The 19,067-nt window shown below is 40.1% G+C and overlaps 3 protein-coding genes across 4 annotated transcripts in view; all 3 read right to left on the bottom strand.

Moving 5' to 3' along the window:
• Positions 1-141: 141 nt before the first annotated feature.
• LOC103382594 (calumenin-A-like) lies at positions 142-3,807 on the bottom strand. The gene is made up of 7 exons (XM_008315436.3): positions 3,461-3,807; positions 2,117-2,387; positions 1,197-1,390; positions 950-1,113; positions 797-857; positions 483-682; positions 142-397 (listed from the first exon to the last, which is right to left on the bottom strand). The coding sequence occupies exons 2-7, from the start codon at positions 2,356-2,358 to the stop codon at positions 299-301; spliced, it is 960 nt and encodes a 319-aa protein (XP_008313658.1). The 5' UTR covers positions 2,359-2,387; positions 3,461-3,807; the 3' UTR covers positions 142-298.
• Positions 3,808-3,937: 130 nt separating this feature from the next.
• Positions 3,938-9,552, bottom strand: LOC103382595 (apoptosis facilitator Bcl-2-like protein 14). Of its 2 annotated transcripts, none has more exons than XM_008315439.2 (7): positions 9,408-9,552; positions 7,714-8,107; positions 7,416-7,517; positions 6,253-6,314; positions 5,837-5,998; positions 5,626-5,739; positions 3,938-4,796 (listed from the first exon to the last, which is right to left on the bottom strand). In XM_008315439.2, exons 2-7 carry the CDS (start codon positions 8,096-8,098, stop codon positions 4,755-4,757), a joined length of 867 nt encoding a protein of 288 aa, XP_008313661.1. In that variant the 5' UTR covers positions 8,099-8,107; positions 9,408-9,552; the 3' UTR covers positions 3,938-4,754. The 2 variants fall into 2 exon arrangements, with proteins under 2 accessions (XP_008313661.1, XP_008313660.1); XM_008315438.3 differs by having other exon boundaries at positions 9,333-9,479.
• Positions 9,553-13,318: 3,766 nt separating this feature from the next.
• dgki (diacylglycerol kinase, iota) overlaps positions 13,319-19,067 on the bottom strand; it is a 43,800-nt gene continuing 38,051 nt past the window's right edge. The window contains 14 exon segments of the mRNA XM_017034640.2: positions 13,319-14,139; positions 14,880-14,979; positions 15,135-15,171; positions 15,438-15,558; positions 15,865-15,902; positions 15,988-16,013; positions 16,096-16,220; positions 16,311-16,351; positions 16,461-16,530; positions 16,610-16,654; positions 16,805-16,884; positions 17,112-17,212; positions 17,579-17,641; positions 19,056-19,067. The exon segment at positions 19,056-19,067 is cut by the window's right edge and continues 92 nt beyond it. Coding sequence (XP_016890129.1) covers positions 14,026-14,139; positions 14,880-14,979; positions 15,135-15,171; positions 15,438-15,558; positions 15,865-15,902; positions 15,988-16,013; positions 16,096-16,220; positions 16,311-16,351; positions 16,461-16,530; positions 16,610-16,654; positions 16,805-16,884; positions 17,112-17,212; positions 17,579-17,641; positions 19,056-19,067 — 973 coding nt within the window. The 3' untranslated portion in view covers positions 13,319-14,025.

The following is a 19,067-nucleotide window of genomic DNA, read 5'->3' as shown; positions in this document are numbered from 1 at the left end:
ATCATGTTTGTAAAATAACAAAAGTATATTTCAGAATATATGTCTGTTATTAAGAGCAATAGAATAATTTTTCTACAATCACAAAGATCAAGGTTCACCACAACATAAATAAGAAGAAAAAAAAGTCATATGTTTTTATTTGATAACTGCACAAACAACAGAGAAGAAAGAAGTGCCCAGTGCAAAAAAAAAAGGAAATAGTAAATATGCCTAATTCCACCTCCTTTTCCAAAGTAAACTTTTCAGAACTTTTTCAAAACAAATACATTCTTAGAACTCCAGAATGTTGTTCTTGTTTCTAAAATTCATCGTGTAAGGCCTTCCCATAGTTTGTCACATGACTTCCTACAAAAACTTGGTATTTGTCCAGAATCTCCTCCTTTGTCAGTTTACCATCCTGAAAAAAACCCCACACAGATAAACATGAGCAAAAGTTATTTTAAACACATTAACATATACAGTAGAACTTCAAACCATCTGACCTTGTTGGCGTCTGTGGTGTTAACCAGATGTCTCGCCTCCACATCAGTGAAGTCGTAATCTGGCGGGAAAATCAAGTCCTGGATTTCCTTTTTGTCCATGACCCCGTCTTTGTTCTTGTCTTTCGATTCTTTAAAGGCCTGACGTTCTCGTGTCATCCAATCAAGATCCTTATCTGTGTCAGCATCAGTAATTACGTCACCTATAACAGGAGGAAATCAGTCACATTATCTACACATAGTATAATGTGCAACCGGAAGTGATCAGATTAAATAACTAGATTAGCGGATTGTACTGTATATGGTTATTAGATTACCGATGTATTCATTCTCATCAATCACACCGTCGTTGTTCCTGTCCAGGTCCTCGATTGCTTCCTGTCACAGTGAGGAGAAAAACAATCAAGTTGATGGATTATTTCAGGGTCGATGACATCACGGTGAGCTGTCATCGATGACATCACTATCACCTGCACCACAATGTGCCTCATGTGAGGAAAGCTGTCGGGATAAATAAAATTAGTGAACTCTTTCAGGTCGGCCATCATGTCTCCGTTCCTGTCTGCCGCTCGGAAACGCCTCTCGTCCCGTTGGGCCATCCTGGTGTGGTCGTGGTCAGCCAGCTCAGGTTGCGCTGCAATCAGCCAATCAGAGAACGGATTAGAACATCATTATGCTTTGATCTGAAAACTTCCCTCTGTGTTACAGTGGTTATACCCAGGAACAGTCCGTAGGTGGTGTTCTTGTACTCGTCCCAGCTGATCATACCGTCTTCGTTGGCGTCAAATTCTTTCCACCGGTTCTGCACTTCTCTGAAAATGTTTTTGGCCCGAGCGTGCTTCACCCAGAGGGAGAGCTCCTTCAGCGAGATGGCTCCATCGTTGTCCACGTCCATCTTGTCCACTATGATGCTGCAGAGAGACGGCGGAGGTGGAAATGTTAGAGTTCCTTCGTGTCACATTCGAGGACTCCTTGAAAATTGTATAACAAAACTTCACATCATTCGGAACAGTTCCTGTGTCCTGTGTGCAGTGGCGTGCATGTGTGACCACCTTATCTTAGCAGTGTGAGATTTAAAAAACAAACAAACATTACAGGCACATGTTGTACGTCATTTTTTTTATTTCAATATCGAATGAATGAACTATGGTCTTTAGCTTTGGAAAAAACACAAATGATCATGTCTATAAATAGGCTAGTAAGGTAAATAAAAAATACTGCTTGAGTTTTGTAACATCAAAATTAATAATTATTATAATTAATTATTATTATAAATGACTGATCATTGACTGATAAGAAAAGAAAATTCAAAAGGGCACTTCCTTGGTACTGAGGGCAAAAGAGCAGGCTCTTCAGCACCACCTAGTGTTCATATGTGCACACTACTGCCTGTGTGTATAGTTTACTCCCCCAACTCCATTGTAATTGTACTTTTGTAAGGTGTAATGGCATCACCCTCTCCAGCAGATGGCACCTTAGGCAACCACCAATGGAGTTTATGACAGGAAGGTGACAACACGTGGGTCCAGGTTCCATCTAATCAATAATGTCACTGGACTACTGATGAAGCTGACAGCTGTGCTCAGACGTGTGACTGTATTGATCATACATCTCTAAGATGATGGGACTGAACTCACCTGAGCCGCTGTTTACTCTCCTCGGGCGTCAGCAGCGTAAAGACTTTCGCGTCTTCTTTGCCCAGAAAAACCTCGTGGTCAAAGTAGTAGTTTTTTTCATCGTCGTGCTCCAGTTCACTGAGCGCCTCCTCCTGGTGCACTCGGTTTCTCATCCCTGTGGGTTTACTCTCTCCCCGGAGGATGAGGAGGAGCAGACAGAGCAGCAGTGGAGGCATCCTCGTCTTCATCATCGTCTCTGACATCCTGGTGCAGCGACAGAAGCTGAATTTGACTTTAAAGGGAATAAACCAAAGACAAAAGTTGAGTTTTCAGACGCTGCTCAGACTGAAGACACAACAGGAGTGACACCAGCCAGGAAGAACAGGAGTCAGATCTGGTTGGTCTGGATTCCTCTACGACAGGGCTGTCAAATTACTGTGGTTCACGGGCCTCATACAACCTAATCAGGTATCAAGTGGCCCGGACCAGTACAATCATAACATAATTAACTATAAATAATACGTCCATGTTTACCCCTTTGTTTTCATGCAAACAAGTACATATATATAAGATGTTTACTAATATTTATTCATCTCTAATGAAATATAATTTTACAAAAAAATACCCTAGTGCATTGTTTCCCAAACACTGGGTCGCGACCATCAAGTGGATCACAAGAGATTTTTTTTTTAGGGTTGTCTTGCGTCATGTTTCCCAGGAGTTTACGAATAATGTCTACTGACTTGGGTTGCAACATTTGTGACTTTTAAAATATGGGTCCTCAGAAAAGTTTGGGAAACGCTGCCTTAGTGGGCCGGTTTTGGCCCACAGGCCGTTTGTTTGATATCCTAGCTTCACGGAAACAACAGCATTTTTCTAGAAGGCCGGTTGCTCAGACACTGCAGTACTGTTGACAGTTCACTTCCATTCTGCCTCATCAGAGCCAACACACTACAACCAATCACAGTCCAAACCAAACCCTGTGGTTCACATCTCCATTCAGGTTTGGACCCGGGGATCAAAGACTCACGAGGACCAGGTTTTGGACCTCGTCTCCATTGTTTTTAGATTTAACCAGGTCTTGTAGAAATGGCAAAAACAAACCACTAAAACCACTAAACATAAAAAGGTCTTCAGAGCTGACCTGTCATGACCTTAGACTGACCCCACACAGACTAGAATTGAAGAAGAAAGTTAAAGCTGACTTTGATGTAACAAATTTACATAGTCATGTCTTCATTCTGATCCAAAACCAGAACCTTTGGAACGAGGTTCTGTCCCATTCAGACATGGGTGTGGACACTAGTGAAACTATCAGAACTGAATTCAACAACACATCTGATAAACATAACTTTACAAACTCACAGCAACAGTTGAGTCCAGCCAGTGATGGAGCTGCAGAGGTCTGGATCCCCACCTGCCTGTCCTCACACAGTCAGTCTCTCTCGCTACTGTCCTGCTCGTGATTGGTCGATGGCAGCAGCAGCAGGAGTGCTGCGGCGAGAGAAACCAGTCAGTATTGTTCTGCCACGTTGTCTCCAATTAAACTAAATTAAATCATAACTTTTTACAACGCCTGTGTCTGAGGAAACAGACTGTACTGTATACTACTGCATCTTTGCCTAACACTTGAGCATGAAGCCAACAATGGAAGATAACAAAAGAAAATAATTTAAACATTCTGTTGCATTGAATGGAAGCCAATCAAAAAAACACACACCTAAAAATAATAAACACATTTGGTCTATATCAAAGTTAATTTTTGTGCCAGCAGAAAGTGTAATGTTTCAAAGCCCGTATGTGCATGATAAAAGAACACAGGTAAATAATAAACAAGGGGATTCACAGCTCCAGCATTTATTGTTACGACTTCAGCCACAGGGGGGTGCTGTTTCCCGAGCCTCAAATAATAGAACTTTTTCTTCCAAACAAATTGAGAGAGAAAAAGTAAAAAATAAAATAAAATAAAATTAATATTATTTATTGATAATCAATATGTTTCCAGTTAAAATAAGGTACCCATCACCAGAACAATTAAATAAAGCAAACACAGCGTCCCTCAGCACAAGCATAAAGATTTTTGTGTAGATGTATCCGTAGTGTAAAAGTGCATAAGTGCTCATCAATATTCAACTCATTAGATTCAATTTTCTAATGATATTTTGACATCATAAGTGTTGACTAACCTGATACCCCAGCAGAATTTATTATATATACTACTAACACAACAAAACTAAAGCACACTGTACAGTACAAAGACACTGTTGGCTCCCACAGACTGGGCAGGGCTGTCAAACTCATTTTGGTTCAGGGGCCACATCCTGAACATGAAGTATTCAGGATATGTATTTTTTTTATTTGCAAAATTCATTAAGCGGTCTGGTTTTGACCCGCGCCCCGTATGTTTGACATGCCTTAGAGTGTACATGAAATGTCACAGAAAGCCAATATTCCGCCGCAAAATCCATCCTTTAGCCTCTGAACACGTCTCATTTCATTTTTTGTGTTATTCCGTTCAGAGCCTGCGGGGGCTTGGGAAGAGGTGGCGGTGTTGGAGACCGACTCCTGACCGATGATCCTTTCACACCAGAGGTCGACGTGTGAGCAGTTCTTAGATCTGTATGCAGTGACAACAGGAAGCAGCAAAGAGCTTCACTCGTCACTCCACTTCATCCTCTGCCTCGCTCTCAAAGGCCACCTCCTGGACAAAGGAAGATTTGAAGGTTTGAAGATATTAACACACGTTACATTTCAGTCCAGCACATTTTCACATCTTCATACATTTTACATCTGGGAAGGTTAATTTATTTATTTCTAAATTTTTTTTTTGATATTCTGAATTAGATTACAATCCTGGAGTTAGAAAAAACAATGTTGTATAAAGAGGTTGTTTCCTGGTTAGCCACTAGTTAGTAGTTAAGTTTGTTACTTCTTAACCTTTTCGACCTTGAGGCCTAACCTTGATAGAACAAAGTGGCCCGGAGACTGTTGAATATTAGATATGACGAAGTCGGCATTGTTCCTACGCAAATCTTTAGTCTTCTGGGGTGTTCACACGATGTTCATCTTCACTTTATCGTTTCAAAAACTTCATATGTTTGAAGTAAAGCTGCGTAGAGAAAAAGACAGCCTTCTTCTCTGTATATTAGAGCTTATAACTGAACTGACTGGCGCATTACCGCCACCACATGGTCGAAAGCTTCACAAGTGCAAAACTGAATCTTTGTGGCCAATTATGTGACGCTGGTGGCCCAGGTTTGGGCTGCGGCCCTATGGTTAAGAATCACGGATGTAGTCTAGTGGTTCCTCAAGGGTTTATACTGTATTATGTAGCTGCTTTTCATTAGCGCTAGGCTAAATGAACAGTGGTGCTTAGCTAGTTATGATTCATCATAGTGGTCCAGCAGTGAATGGCTGATCCTCACACAGGAAGTAGTGATAGTATCAGCATAATCATTATCTTAAACCAACTTTATAGCGTCACCACGCTGGTGCAAAGGTGTGTAAAGGTGAGGGTTGGTTTCACGTACATATCCGCCCTGTTCTTGTACCCAGGACGAGTAGTACTCCTTAAGAAACCTGGCTCCAAAGCCCAGCAGTCGGTTCATGGGCAGAGTGTCCAGAGATGACAAACGGCTCGTGGCCTGATGAAAAGAAGAAAAAGAAAACCCAGGTTAGTCGTGCAGAGGAGGATTGACTCTGATCAGTAGCTGTGTCCTCATCACTGTAGCTTGGTTTTACCTCACAGGTGACTGCGATCTGGGTTTTGGGTGACGCGTGTGGACCTGGAGAATCAGGGTCAGCAGAACTGAGGCCCATGGCGCTGAGGAGCCCGTTCATTACCTTCTTATAGAAGCTGTAGTTCCAGATGATCTCTTTGAATAAAGACATGTTCTTCAGCTCCTGGAGGCAGAAAAGAGCAGAGTTCATGTGTCATGGTGTGAAAGAGAAGTGAAGAAAACACTCGACACCGTGACCTTCCTAGGAATCAGTGACTTTCTGTATGTTGTTCATGCTGCAGCTCAGACATTTCAGCCACCGGGAGTGATACTTGATTTAACAGAACTTGTGAACACGGGTCGTTTCATAGTAAATAACCGCATGGAGTCAGGGCTTGAGATGTGAAACAGAAAGTGATGAAGAAGGGAATTCCTCACCCGCTCGTTGAGTCCGTCTCCAGCCTCCCGCAGCACCAGAGCGATCAGCTTCTCCACGTCATCTACACCAAAAGTGTCAGAACATGAAAAATCATTCTGAGGATCAAAAAGACTTGAACAACACTTGAGCAGTGACGTATTCAGTGTTGAACCCTGTCAAGAAGAGCTGAGCTCAGCATCATGAGGTCACGAACCGGAATGTGAAAAACCTGTTGAGGCACATCCATAATACGAGGAATTTTATAAGTGAGTCAAATTCTGGAGAAAGTACTTAGATTTTAGTCAATCATGAGATCATTTATTCCATTACATATATGTTTTGTGAGAGCTGTGATTGGTGGTGTGCCGTGGGGTTTTCCTGATGATATACTGTATATGTGCCGTGGCTCAAAAAAGGTTGCAAAACGCTGACTTAGAGACAATAGTTGACATTAAGAGGTCATCATGAGAAATGATTAATATGAATCAAATCATAATTATAAAACAGAGGAAATGTGTGATTTCTTTGAAATGGAATAATTTATATTTGCGGGTAACACAACACAGTGATCCCTCTTCTGTCACAGTAGTTGCGTTCATTTATATTTGCGGGTAACGCAACACAGTGATCCCTCTTCTGTCGCAGTAGTTGCGTTCCAAGACCTACCACGAAAAAGGGAAAATCGGCAAAGTATAGACGAGATAGTTATTGTAGTGTTTATGTATATATTTACCCTTTACAACGCTCCCTAGACTGTGTTACCCTTCCCCACACAATTCCATACACAGTAAAGTTGTATAATGGCCACGAGAGAGTGACTGACAGACGAGGGGAGATGCTACGACACATGAGCCAATCAGTGTGAGGAACAGAAGAGCATGCACAATTAGCCAATGGTACAATGAGTAAGCATTGTATTAGGGCTGGAGATTCAGATGAACGACAGTTAGAACCCGGACGAGTCACCTCGCCCGTCGGCCTAAGTGACTCCCACGAGGACAAGTGAGTGAAGTGGTGAGTACAATCGTGACTCGAGGGCTATTGGTCCTAACCCTTCCACAGAGGGCCAATCAGATATGAGTCATGAGAGTGTAGGTGTTCTCAGTGGGACCTGGGATCTAACAACCCACACACAGACGGTTTTATTTGGTTAATGATTCCATGTACAAAGGTCAAACCTCACCTGGACAGTCCGTCTGCAGTTCTGATGGAACGAAGGGGACTTCATCAGCGATCTTAGCCAGCTCACCGGCGGCGTCTTCCAGCTCCTCTTTTTCATCTATGTCTAAAAGAAATAATAAAAGGTTGAAGCTGCTGTGGTTCCTTTGTCCAACTGACATGGACTTGTTTTAGAGGCAGGCCTGGGACGACTACAAAGTTTTGCTGGACAATATACTGTCGCAAAAATGACTGCCGATAAACAATAACACTGTGATATAAATATATAGCGTATATCATATGTAAGGTGTGTTGATACTTACGGGGAATTAACATCCTGTTGTCTGATTCAGGTTCTGGGGCACAAGCCTCTTGTCCTACGTCGTCATCAGACGTTTTTGGTTTGATGCAGCTGAATTTGAAGAATTTTTTAAATCCCTTCTTTTTCTTCTTCTTTTTTCCTTTCTTCTTGTCGGTGACGTTGTTGTCAAAGTTACTCAGGTTCTCCACTGGAGGGCCCTTGGGTTCAGGAGTCTGACCTCCATCATGCTCGTCACGCCTCCTCTTGGTGTAGACCATGAGGAGTTTGAACTCCAGCGTGCCCTCCATCCCATCAGCGCCGTCGTCGTCATCACTTCCATCTACGCTGCTCTTTTGTCCGTCCTTGTTGGACAACGGGTCGTAGATTTCTACATGTCCGTTCGCCATGTCAGCTCGCTAACGGATGGAAAAGCAGCAAAGAGATTAAATGAAATTAAATTCGTTTTAATTCATCTTTAATCTCTTAATGAATGCATACATTCATTAATTTTATACATTATATCATCAACAATAATCATCTCCACGTGCTTCTCCTCAAAGTAAAACATATTCTTGGGTCCAATCAAGATTAAGAAAAACTTAAGTGTTATTTATCAAATGTAAATCAATGTAAATGTAAATAAAACATTAACATCATTGTCAAATCTGATTAATTTTTGCTATATATTTATTATGCGTAAAATAAAAAAACTCAACTGGGGTTTCAAAAGTTATTGAATGACAAATGTCTAATCTACTAATCATTAAAAACTACAAACAAAGTTCATTAATTGTATCAATGTGTTTTTGAAGTATGTTTATTTAACAACAAATATTTATTAAAGTCTAAATATTTAGTTTGTGGACAAGATTTCACAGATTCTTGTCACATTGTGTAAACAATAATACAAATGACCCTTTTCTTAATCCACAATAAAAGTAAGAATTCCGCCGTTCGCCAGATTTGATGAGAGCTCAGTTAGGTATATAGAAATCTTTCTTGTTAGTCGTCGGTCTTCTACAAGAGCTTTACACAGCTTAGAAAATAATACATAAAACATAATTTCTACAGAAAAATAATTCAATTTAAAATACATCTCGACAGTTTGGTTATGGGTCATTCTACAAAAAAAGAATTCAATTTAAAATACATCTCGACAGTCTACGTTTTACCTTGAACTGTCCGCTGTTATTTGTCTTTAAATAAAAATGATCTGTAACTTGACTTTCTTTGTAAACCACGCCCGCGAGGAACGTGAGCGACATTCACTGAACTTCATTTAAATACAATCTTTGACATCAAGAAAAGACCACTAAGTGTTTTACTTTTTTTTAAAAACTTTAACTTTTAAATAAAACCAGTTCATCAGAGTTTGTTTGTAATTGTTGTTTGAAATTCCTGTTCGTAAACAAGTGAAGCTACGTCACAGTAACACGCATCGCTATGGATCAGCATTAATGTCCAGTGAATATCTATAAGAATTAATGTTCACTGGAAGTTTAACACAACTGTTTCGTCAGTTTGGTTCTGACGTCAGCTCGTTTAATTCAACTTTTACCCGGTGTTCAAAGTGACAAACACAAAAAACACACAAAACAAAATGGATTTTATTCAAAAACGGAAGTTGAAAAACATACTTACGGTAAATCCTGAATGAAAAAGTTTTTGATAAACACACACGCACACACACAAAGGAATAAAGGTCGAAAGAATCACCTGCTTCCACGTCGGATTCGACCTACTTCAAAGTTACGCTCAAATGAACTGAACTTCCTGGATTTAAATACAACGCCATACACTCTCTGGTAACTGCCACGTGACTTCACTACGTAGACAAAGTTACAGTTAAAGTTTCCGGGAAAGAAAAAAACCTAGGGGTTGAAACAACGAGTGCCACGGCAAACGAAAGATTATAGACAATTGAAAAACAAAAAAATATATATAAAGACTTCAGAAACCAGGTGTGTTAGAGTACGAAAATTGAATGAAAAATTATTTTTGAATGAAAATAATATGTATATATTTTATCCAATCGGTGCAATCATGTATATCGTTTTTCGTATCCATGAGGTTCATATGAGTTTATATGGTTTATATATCGTCATACTGATCATGACTGCAAGGAAAAAAGTTTTCTAGCTAAAATACTGAAAGTTTTCTTTGTCATTTTTTTCAAAATAAATAAATAAATAAATAAAGAAGAAAAGGAAAAAGAAAAACAAAGAAATTAAACAAATAAATTTCAGTTTTAAGTTTTTAATCCCAGTTCAATGTGTATTCATACCTCGTAAATCATTACTTAAAACATGACAATAAAAGACTATAAATATTAAATAAATAAATTGTATAGAATGTTTTTTTAATGAAAAAAATCATTGTTTATCTTCACTTTAATCTGAATGAAAAACAGTTTCAAAAACAGCATCAGAACAAACACTTTATTGTGACTATACAAAGATAGCTTTTGTTTAGATAGTTTTTTCTAGAACAGTGGATAAAAATGAAAGTAAAAGTAACAGTTGAGGAAAATCCACCATTACACAAACCTGTTCCACTTGTTGTTGTGGTTGTGTGAAAATAAAGTTTACTACAACAGCAACAAAGACAGTCTTTAAAAACTGTAAATAATCTTCACGGTCATCAATACACGTCACACGGTCACAGTAAAACATGACCTGACCTGAGTCAGCAGAATCAGCAACCGGTTCCTTGATGTTACGTAAAACAACGAGGACACAGACTTTAACACTGATGTGTTTTGGTCTGTGTCTCTTTTTTCCTGGTTGAGCCGTCTGACCTGAGCTGACCTCTGTGGAAACACAGAGGGAATTCTAACACCGCTGCGAAAGCTTCATTTTGGATTATTATCATGTTACATTTTACAATAAAACCTAATTATTCAACAAAACACTAAAAATACCACAGTCTGCTCTGACCTCTGGTATGCTAATACCAGTGAGATTTTATTACCACAATACCAGTGCTGGTTTCTGGTGCGTAACGCTGGTCAAGCTCATTTTAGGCCCAGTTATTTAAAAAAATGAACCACAATATTTGAGTGTTTTAACAAGTTCATTAAAATCAGAAAAGGACGCATTTAAGAAAAAAACTATACATAAAAAAGTAAATTCAACCTTTAAACAGTTTGTCCAGTCATTTCAATGTGAGGGGCGGGGGCAGAGGAGGGGCAGGGAGGGCTCAGCAATGTACTTATTTACAAAAGTGGGAACTGAAGAAAGGTTTGGTACTTTCCACTGGGCTAGGCCAGGCTGACATTTGGCCAATAAGACCCCAATTGATAAATAAAAAATGACAGAAAGTTATTTTTAGAGACAAAAATAAATAAATAAAAAAATCCAACAACATTAAGATAGATTTCCATGAACGATATCTTTTTTTGTAATTCAGCAGCTTTAAGGTGAAAAACAAAAAAACAAAGTATGCTTTTATTTAGAGGGTCACTTATTACCGGGCCACGGTGAAAGAATTAATAATTTACTTCATTTAATGATTCAGTTGTTTCTTTACCGAAGGATAGGATAGGATAGAATTTTTCAAAATAATATGTCTCCCAGACTGCAAAGCTAGCAGCTTAGAGTCTACTTCAACGGTCAGTGGAGAATCAGATGTATCTAAACTCTGTCGTTCCGTTGATTGTGTGTGAAGATGAAAAGTACCTGTGTCACCAAACAGCGTCAGATGATGTTTGTTTTCTGCAGGAAAATCCCTGACTGTGACTCACTGATATCCCCTTTAACTTGACAACTCCCCGTGGAATTTCTCTGTTGCCTCTTTATGTTAGTAACTGTGTGTGTGTGAACACGTCTGTCTTTTTAGGCTGCTATTAGTCAAACAACAGCATGACAGAAGTGAACTGTCAAGTTCATCAGTTAGGGAATTTTGAAGTTTGTGGTTTGGAGTCGTTTGAGCTTCAGTCAGAATCACACCATCAGTCAAATGCAAACCTACATTTTTGGGAGGTGTTTCTCACGGCAAAGGCAGTTTTTTTTTTCCATCACTCCAAGGGGCAGTGGGCCTAGCTGGGATTCAAACCCACAACCCTCTGATAACTGTTAACTGATAATGAACATTCATTTAACTATAACCAATCAGCATTCAGCTTGAAAATTATGTCAAATGTAAAGTGTAAAATGTAAAGTAAAAAAAAAAAAGTAAACAAATGTAAGAAAACTTCAAATTAAATAAAAAATTAAATAAAAAAACACCCAACAGGACAGAATCATTTAAAACTATAATTTATTAGTTTAAACAACAATAACGTCATTTGTTCCGTGTCATCACCAGAAAAAAAAGAAACAGGTGAGAGAATTCCATGCAGTTACCTAAGGACCAGAGACAGAGTCTGGTTTCACTGGACAAGGAGGACAAGGAGGAGAAGGAGACGAGTGAAGTGTGTGTTGTTCAGGTCAGGGATAAATGAACCTTTGATGTCACCTCTAAGAAAAACAGAGAGGTAAAAGTCTGCCGTTCACACCGTGAGTTTCACTTCAAACATGGTTTGTGTCCGCGTTCTTAAAGACGACCAGGAGGTTGGAGATCTGGGATGTCAACCTGCACAGTCTACACACTCTCACCATGGAAAAATACAGAGAATAAACGATAAAACCACGAAGACTTTGAACGAATACTGAAAATGTCCTTTAATCCACTCTCACATCCTGTGTTTCTTTTTCCGCGAACACTTAAAAGACAGTGCTGCAGAGAAACAAGTCCTGGAAGTTCATGTCATCAGTGCCACTCCCTAAAATGGACACAGTACGGATGAGGAGAAAAGAGAAACAAAGGAAGAATGTATGTTTGTCTTTTATTTTTTTCTGATATGTTTTCATCCAGACTGAAGTCCTTAGACATGAGTTCTGTCTCAGGGTTTGGTGCTAAACTGAATCTGAAGGAGGCGACAGTTCACGTAGTCAAACACACGAAAATGAAACGATGACAAAAATAATTCAAGAGAAAAAGATGAGTAAAAACAGAAGCAGCTGAAGAGCAACTCAAACACTCAAACGTCCGTTCAACATAGAAACACACACGCACACACGCATCATGGCTCAGATAGTTGATCTCATATAACACACACACACACACACGGACACAGACATTCACTGTCACGTAATACCTCCTCTGTTGTTCAGGCTTTTCCAACGAGGTTGTAAAATGTCATTATTAAAAAAAAAAAAAAAGAACTCCAACCATTTCATTCAGATTTGATGTATTTGATAATTTCCTCTAAACAGGATCAGTACAGGTCCCTGGTACAAAACCCCTACCACGACCCAGCTGTTGTTCTGGACTTGTGTATTTGAACATTTTTACACCAATGTCTTACTTAAAATCAGTCATGTCTGATAATATCGGCTAAGTATCGGTAATATCGGTAACATCGCTAAGAATCATTTCTTTCTTTTTCCTCCGATAATGAAAACTCGATAACGCAGTGTTTGGGGTTCTCCCAGACAATGTGATCCAAAAATACCTTTAAAGTGAAAGTAATAGTGAAATTGTTATTTGTATTGTGCACAGTATTGTCATTGTGACACAGCACACCACTGCACACAATCAACTGTGTCCTCAAAGGGCTTCATGTATCGGGATCGGTTGATATCGCTGTGTCCTCAAAGGGCTTCATGTATCAGGATCAGTTGATATTGGAATCGGAAATTAAGTGTTTGCACAATATCGCCAATAAGTTCATATCGGACATCCCTACTTATAATCTATGATTTCTCACTGGTTCTTCTACAAAGAAAGCTCAAGTGTCATGTAACATATCATTGATGTGTGTGTTGTGAAAAGCAGCTGAAAACGTGTGATGACATCACACATGACCCAGGTAACAGGGAGGAAATCACTGCTCAGCCTGTGGAGAGACTCTGGACGTCACGTCTTTGGCACATGGTTCATTGGAGGGACTCGGGGGCGGGGTGGAGGGTGACGGGTAAAAAAGTCTGTCATGTGTCTACTCTTTCTTTAAGCAGGAAGTCGCCGTGTTCCACACAAGTTCCGTTTTCACACATTTCATTTGATGTTTCAAAGACAAACGTTGAACCAAAAATCCCTTTAAATTCGTGACAAAAAGGAGTCCACATACTTCTCAAAGTTTATCAATCATTTGATCAATCGATCGATCGATCGATCACGCAGTCCGCCGACCTATCAACCAATAAATAGAATAGGAATAAATAAATACAAATAAATAAAGAACTTTTAAAATCTTAGCTGCAGCTCCAGCAGTTCTTGGTGAGTCTGTTCAAACCAGACTCTGTTTCTGTCACACACTCTTTATCTCTCGTGTGTGTGTATGTGTGTGTGTATCTCAGACTGCTGTCTCCAGGTCATCTTGTGTAGCAGACGATGATGTAAAGTGTCCAGACCTCAGGTAGAAGACCAGCTCAGAGTCGCCCTCTGCCTGATCTGCAGGAGTTTTACCCTGGTGAAAAAAAAGGATACCTGTTAGCCAAACAGCTAACGGTTAGCTTAAACGTTTTCTAAAGATTAATTAACCAAAAAGAGCAGAAAGCTCAGACTAGTAAGTTAAACATTATGCTAATAATAAAGCTAACGTTAGCTCCAAAACATGTTTGATACATGGCTATGTAAAAAAGTTAGCAAAAACCTCAAGAACACCAGTATTAGCTAAAATGCTTACAGTTATAACAGGTTGCTTGATGTACTGTATATGGCCTACATAAAGCTCAAGGACAGCCATACTAAAGTAAAGGTTAAAGATAGAAAAAAGCAAAATGCTAGCTAAGAGCTAGAAGCTTTAAAATTGAAAACTAGTTTAAAAAGTTGCTAAAAGTGTGACCAAAAATAGGTAAATGTTTATAAAAAAAACAGATTAGACAAATATATTATTTAAAATTAATAACTGCAAATAATACAGCTGATAAAAGGCATCTAAGGAGAGTAAAAAAGGTTTAAAAAATAGCTGAGGCCTCGCTAAAGCTAAAGCTAAGACCAGGTTAGAGTTAGCAGCACAGGTAAAAACATCTGTCAGAATTAGAAACTGAAAGAGTAGTTCTGTGGTAAATCATTACATATTTGTGTGGTTTTTAATGGTTTTTATGACTCATCTGCAAGATTGTGCTTTGTGTGTGCGTGTGTTTCAGTGTGTGTGTGTGTGTGTGTGTTTCAGTGTGTGTGTGTGTGAATGTTGTGTAAATTTACCTGGAAGTTGGTTTTCTCCACTGAAGCTCCAGCTTCAACTAACATCCGACAGACTGAGTGTTGTCTTTCAGACGCTGCTTTGTGCAGAGCTGTGTCTCCTCTTTGCACATAAACACACACACACACACACACACACACACAGACACACACAGATAAGATAAAGTGTCTGGTGTCTTGACCTAACAAGGAAATAAAACTTGATTTTTTTAAAGAAGGAGACCAATGAACAGAATGTTCCTGATATGAAACACGTACTTCTCTCTGTCGGTCAGATTCAGCAGAACTTTGGAGCCTGAGGGCGAAAACACACACGAAACTGAGCACAGACATTAACAGGGTGTGTTTCACACTGTTTACCTCAGCAGCCCACCAGGGGGCAATCTGCTATCTTTAAAACTCCTTTTGTGATAAATTAACAAGTGTAAAGACTTCCAGCACCAAAGTCCACAAAGAAAATAATCCATTTTAACTCTGAGCAGAGACGTTGATGTCCAGCAGTGACACGAAGTGGCCACAGAGGGCAGTATAAGCAGATCATGTGTATGTTTTTGTTCTCACCCTGCTGAAGGATGAAGCTGACCAGCTCCGTGTGTCCGTTCTGTGCAGCGATGTGTAAAACTGAGCGACCTCCAGAGTCCCTGACCAACAGACTGACACCCCCACACACACACTCTGACATCTAAACGCATTCGCAAACACACACACACACACAAACACACACAGGGGCTCGTGTTATTATAAATGATTCACTTTACGTGTGTGTGTGTGTGTGAGTGAATCATTTATAATAAAACGAGCGCCTGTGTGTGTTTGTGTGTGTGTGTGTGTGTGAGTGAATCATTTATAATAAAACGAGCGCCTGTGTGTGTTTGTGTGTGTGTGTGTGTGAGTGAATCATTTATAATAAAACGAGCGCCTGTGTGTGTGTGTGTGTGAGTGAATCATTTATAATAACACGAGCACCTGTGTGTGTGTGTGTGTGTACCATAGACAGGTCTCCAGTGTTGGCAGCTGTGAACAAAGCTGAAACACACACCGAGTGACAACAGTCAGAATCTTCACAGATGTAACGGTGGTCATTCAGAAAATAACAACAATATTTTTTCACCTTGTTCCCCTGGTGTCAGTGGTGAACTACGGACAAAAAGACAACAGTGACAAACAAATAGTAGATAATTTGTTCATAAATAAATACATGTGTCATTTAGCTGTTTACCCAGCAGAGGGCTCCACCACCAGGTCAGGCATCCCCGTGGACGAGGCCTGGCTCCCCACTGGCCCATCGTGGTCTAGGATGAAGACCTCATCCTGACAGATTTCTGTCACAAAGTGAAGATGCTCCTGAGGAAGACCAGACCAGACCAGATGAGCCAGACCAGACCAGATAAATCTGGTTCAGTCCTGATGAAGATGTGCAGAGGTCGGGCTCACCTGTGCTTTGTCGATGCGGTAGAAGCGGTCAGCTGATGTAGCTGCGGACACGCAGAGACAGCAGTGGTGACAACATGTTCTGACACAGCTAATAATAAAAAAATAAATATTTTTAGATTTGGTTTTTTTGAGTTCTTGTCTCAGACTCACAGTCTAAAAAACTCCAGTTTGTAGAAAGTCGACTGGATGAACTGGTCCTGGGAAAAACTCTACCCTCATCCTGGAGACACACAAAGCATGTGTATTGATTAGGAAGTGAGAATTGTAAACGTGTTTAATGAACAAGAAGCTTCATGTACCTGATAGTGCACTCTGTGGCCACAAGGGGGCACCTGATGCAGATCCTAGGCAGAGCGGCAGCTGGTTAACGTCGTCGAACATTGAAATGAACTTTACTGACATGATGTAAAACGTTCATGAACGGCAAAGAGGAAGAGAAAAGGAGGCACAAGTATGAGAGACACGAGGAAGAGGAGGAGCAGGACAACACTGACCTCTTGTAACCTGTCGATGTAGAGACGACATGTCTCCAGGTCACAGTCTCCTCTCACCACCACGATCCCTACGGGGATTGCTGTCAAAAAAAAGAAAAGGAATTTCATCTTGCAGTGCGAAGGAGCGGCCACTTGATGGCAGCAGAGACGAAGAAGCCTTTAATCCGTTTGAGGTTTTGTAAATCACTTAAACCTAGTAAAATAAATCAGTTTTAGCTTAGCTTAGTTTAGCTACTGATTTGATAATTTGCATGAGAACATCAAAAAATCTAAATAAAAAAATAAGGATGATTTTTGTTGAACTTACAGATGTCCCTCAGCCGTTCTTTGTCGTACTGTAGTCTGTCGTACTCCTGCAGACTGATCCTGTTCACCCTCAGACGGAGACGATCAGGGACCGCGTGAGGGCTGTTCACACACACACAATTCAGTCACATCATAGATAAACCATGAATCAACACACACACACATGAACACATGCACTCTCGCATGCACTCATGCACAGGATACGAGCAGTCACTTTGGAATGGAATCATGGGAAATTATGGGAATGAACTCCCAGTTTAATTCCACCGTTCAATAATAGATCGTTTTTTTAAATTCTGAGATTATAATCTGAAAATGAAATGAATGAAACCAGCCCAGGAACTGAGTGAATTTATGAAACTCTTTGTTTCTAAACGGGTTTGTGTTGGGAATGTTGTGTGAAGCTAAGACACAAACACACACACACAAACAGGAGGAGGAGATGACAGAGGGAGTTAAAGTACTTACACAGAGAAGGAGTCAGGAGGAGCAGAGAGGCGGCGCAGATCAGCTGCACACACCTTCTGAATACTGAATACACAACAGACACAAGAGAGCAGGGAGGAGGAAGAGGAGGAGGAAGAGGAGGAGGAAGAGGAAGAGCAAGAGGAGGAGGAAGAGGAAGAGGAGGAGGAGAGACAAAACAAGGAGAAACAGAGTGAGATTGAAGAGGAGAAGAAAGAGCCCAGAACAGAATCAGCAGCAGGAGGAGGAAAAAAGAGAATGAAGAGTAGGGAAGGAGGAGGAGGAGGAGGAGAAGGAGGAGGAGGAGGAGAAATAATAAGTCAGAGATAAAGAGACAAACATGAAGAAGAAAGCAGTTCAACATCAGCTGATTCTTCACAGAAACACTGAGGGCAGACTCCACCAGAGAAGAAGAAGCAGAGATGAAGGTGATGATTGTTGTCATCATCACTGACACTCACACACAAACACCGCGACAGACTGTTCTTTAGTACGGAGACGTGTTTGTGTGCTGTAGCAGAACTCAGTGTGAGTGTCTCCACACACTCTGGAGATCCCTGGAGTCTGATTGGACGACACCATCCTCTGACTGAGATGTTCTTATAAAACACAGACTTCAATAACCAGACTACTGACACGTCACGAACGTCTGCTGCAGCTTCATCAACTGTACAGCAGTTGATCTGAAACTACGGTACGAGTATCATTTGTGGTGCGTGGGCTCCCTCTGGTGGTAGAATCAGAAATGAGTTGATTGTACGTCACAAAGTGTTTGTGTCTGAAATATTCTAAAACATCTGTGCTGCTGGATTTTAATGTTGGTCAAATGTTTTCAGTAGTGGTACGAAATATAAAAACCTTGAGGACCACAGAACAGTATTATATATTTTTTATATAATTAAGAACCATACAAATGTACGCAAATATAAGCTTAGAATACAAGCTAACATTAGCCTAGCACTAATTCAATAAGAAGATCACAAATATTTTGTTAAATTCAAGCTGACTTTAGCCTAGCATGAGACAATCCCCCAAACAAAAACCAAAAGGACATGGTATAGGCCAAAATATAACAACATTTTAACTTGAAAATTAGAAAAGACTAGAATACAAGCAAAATCCAAAAGAAGACAAAATGACTGAAATGTTAGCTAAGGAGTAGCTGCATAAACAGAAACTCACAGTAAAAGGGTGAACCCTTTGGCCCCATGAAAGCCAAAACTCTGTTTCATTTGGTGAAATTGTTTACAGTTGCAGTGCGTTCTTTCATAAAACTGTGCTTTCAAAGACCTGAGTCTGAGTTCTTGCCACAGTTGATATGAAACATTTACCTGTATTTCTGTGTGAACTGGACTGAGAGCAGAAACACTGTCACAATCAACTGAACACAAGCTGTGACTCACTGAGCATTTACAGCACAGCTGGCCTACTTTAACACCCCGTGTGTGTGTGTGTGTGTGTGTGTGTGTGTGTGTGTCACTCACTCGGTCAG

The sequence above is a fragment of the Cynoglossus semilaevis genome, chromosome 8 (assembly GCF_000523025.1).
Source record: "Cynoglossus semilaevis isolate Cse_v1.0 chromosome 8, Cse_v1.0, whole genome shotgun sequence".
NCBI lineage: Eukaryota > Metazoa > Chordata > Actinopteri > Pleuronectiformes > Cynoglossidae > Cynoglossus > Cynoglossus semilaevis.
The sequence above is the reverse complement of the archived record's forward strand: the minus strand, read 5'-3'. Positions and strand labels throughout refer to the sequence as shown.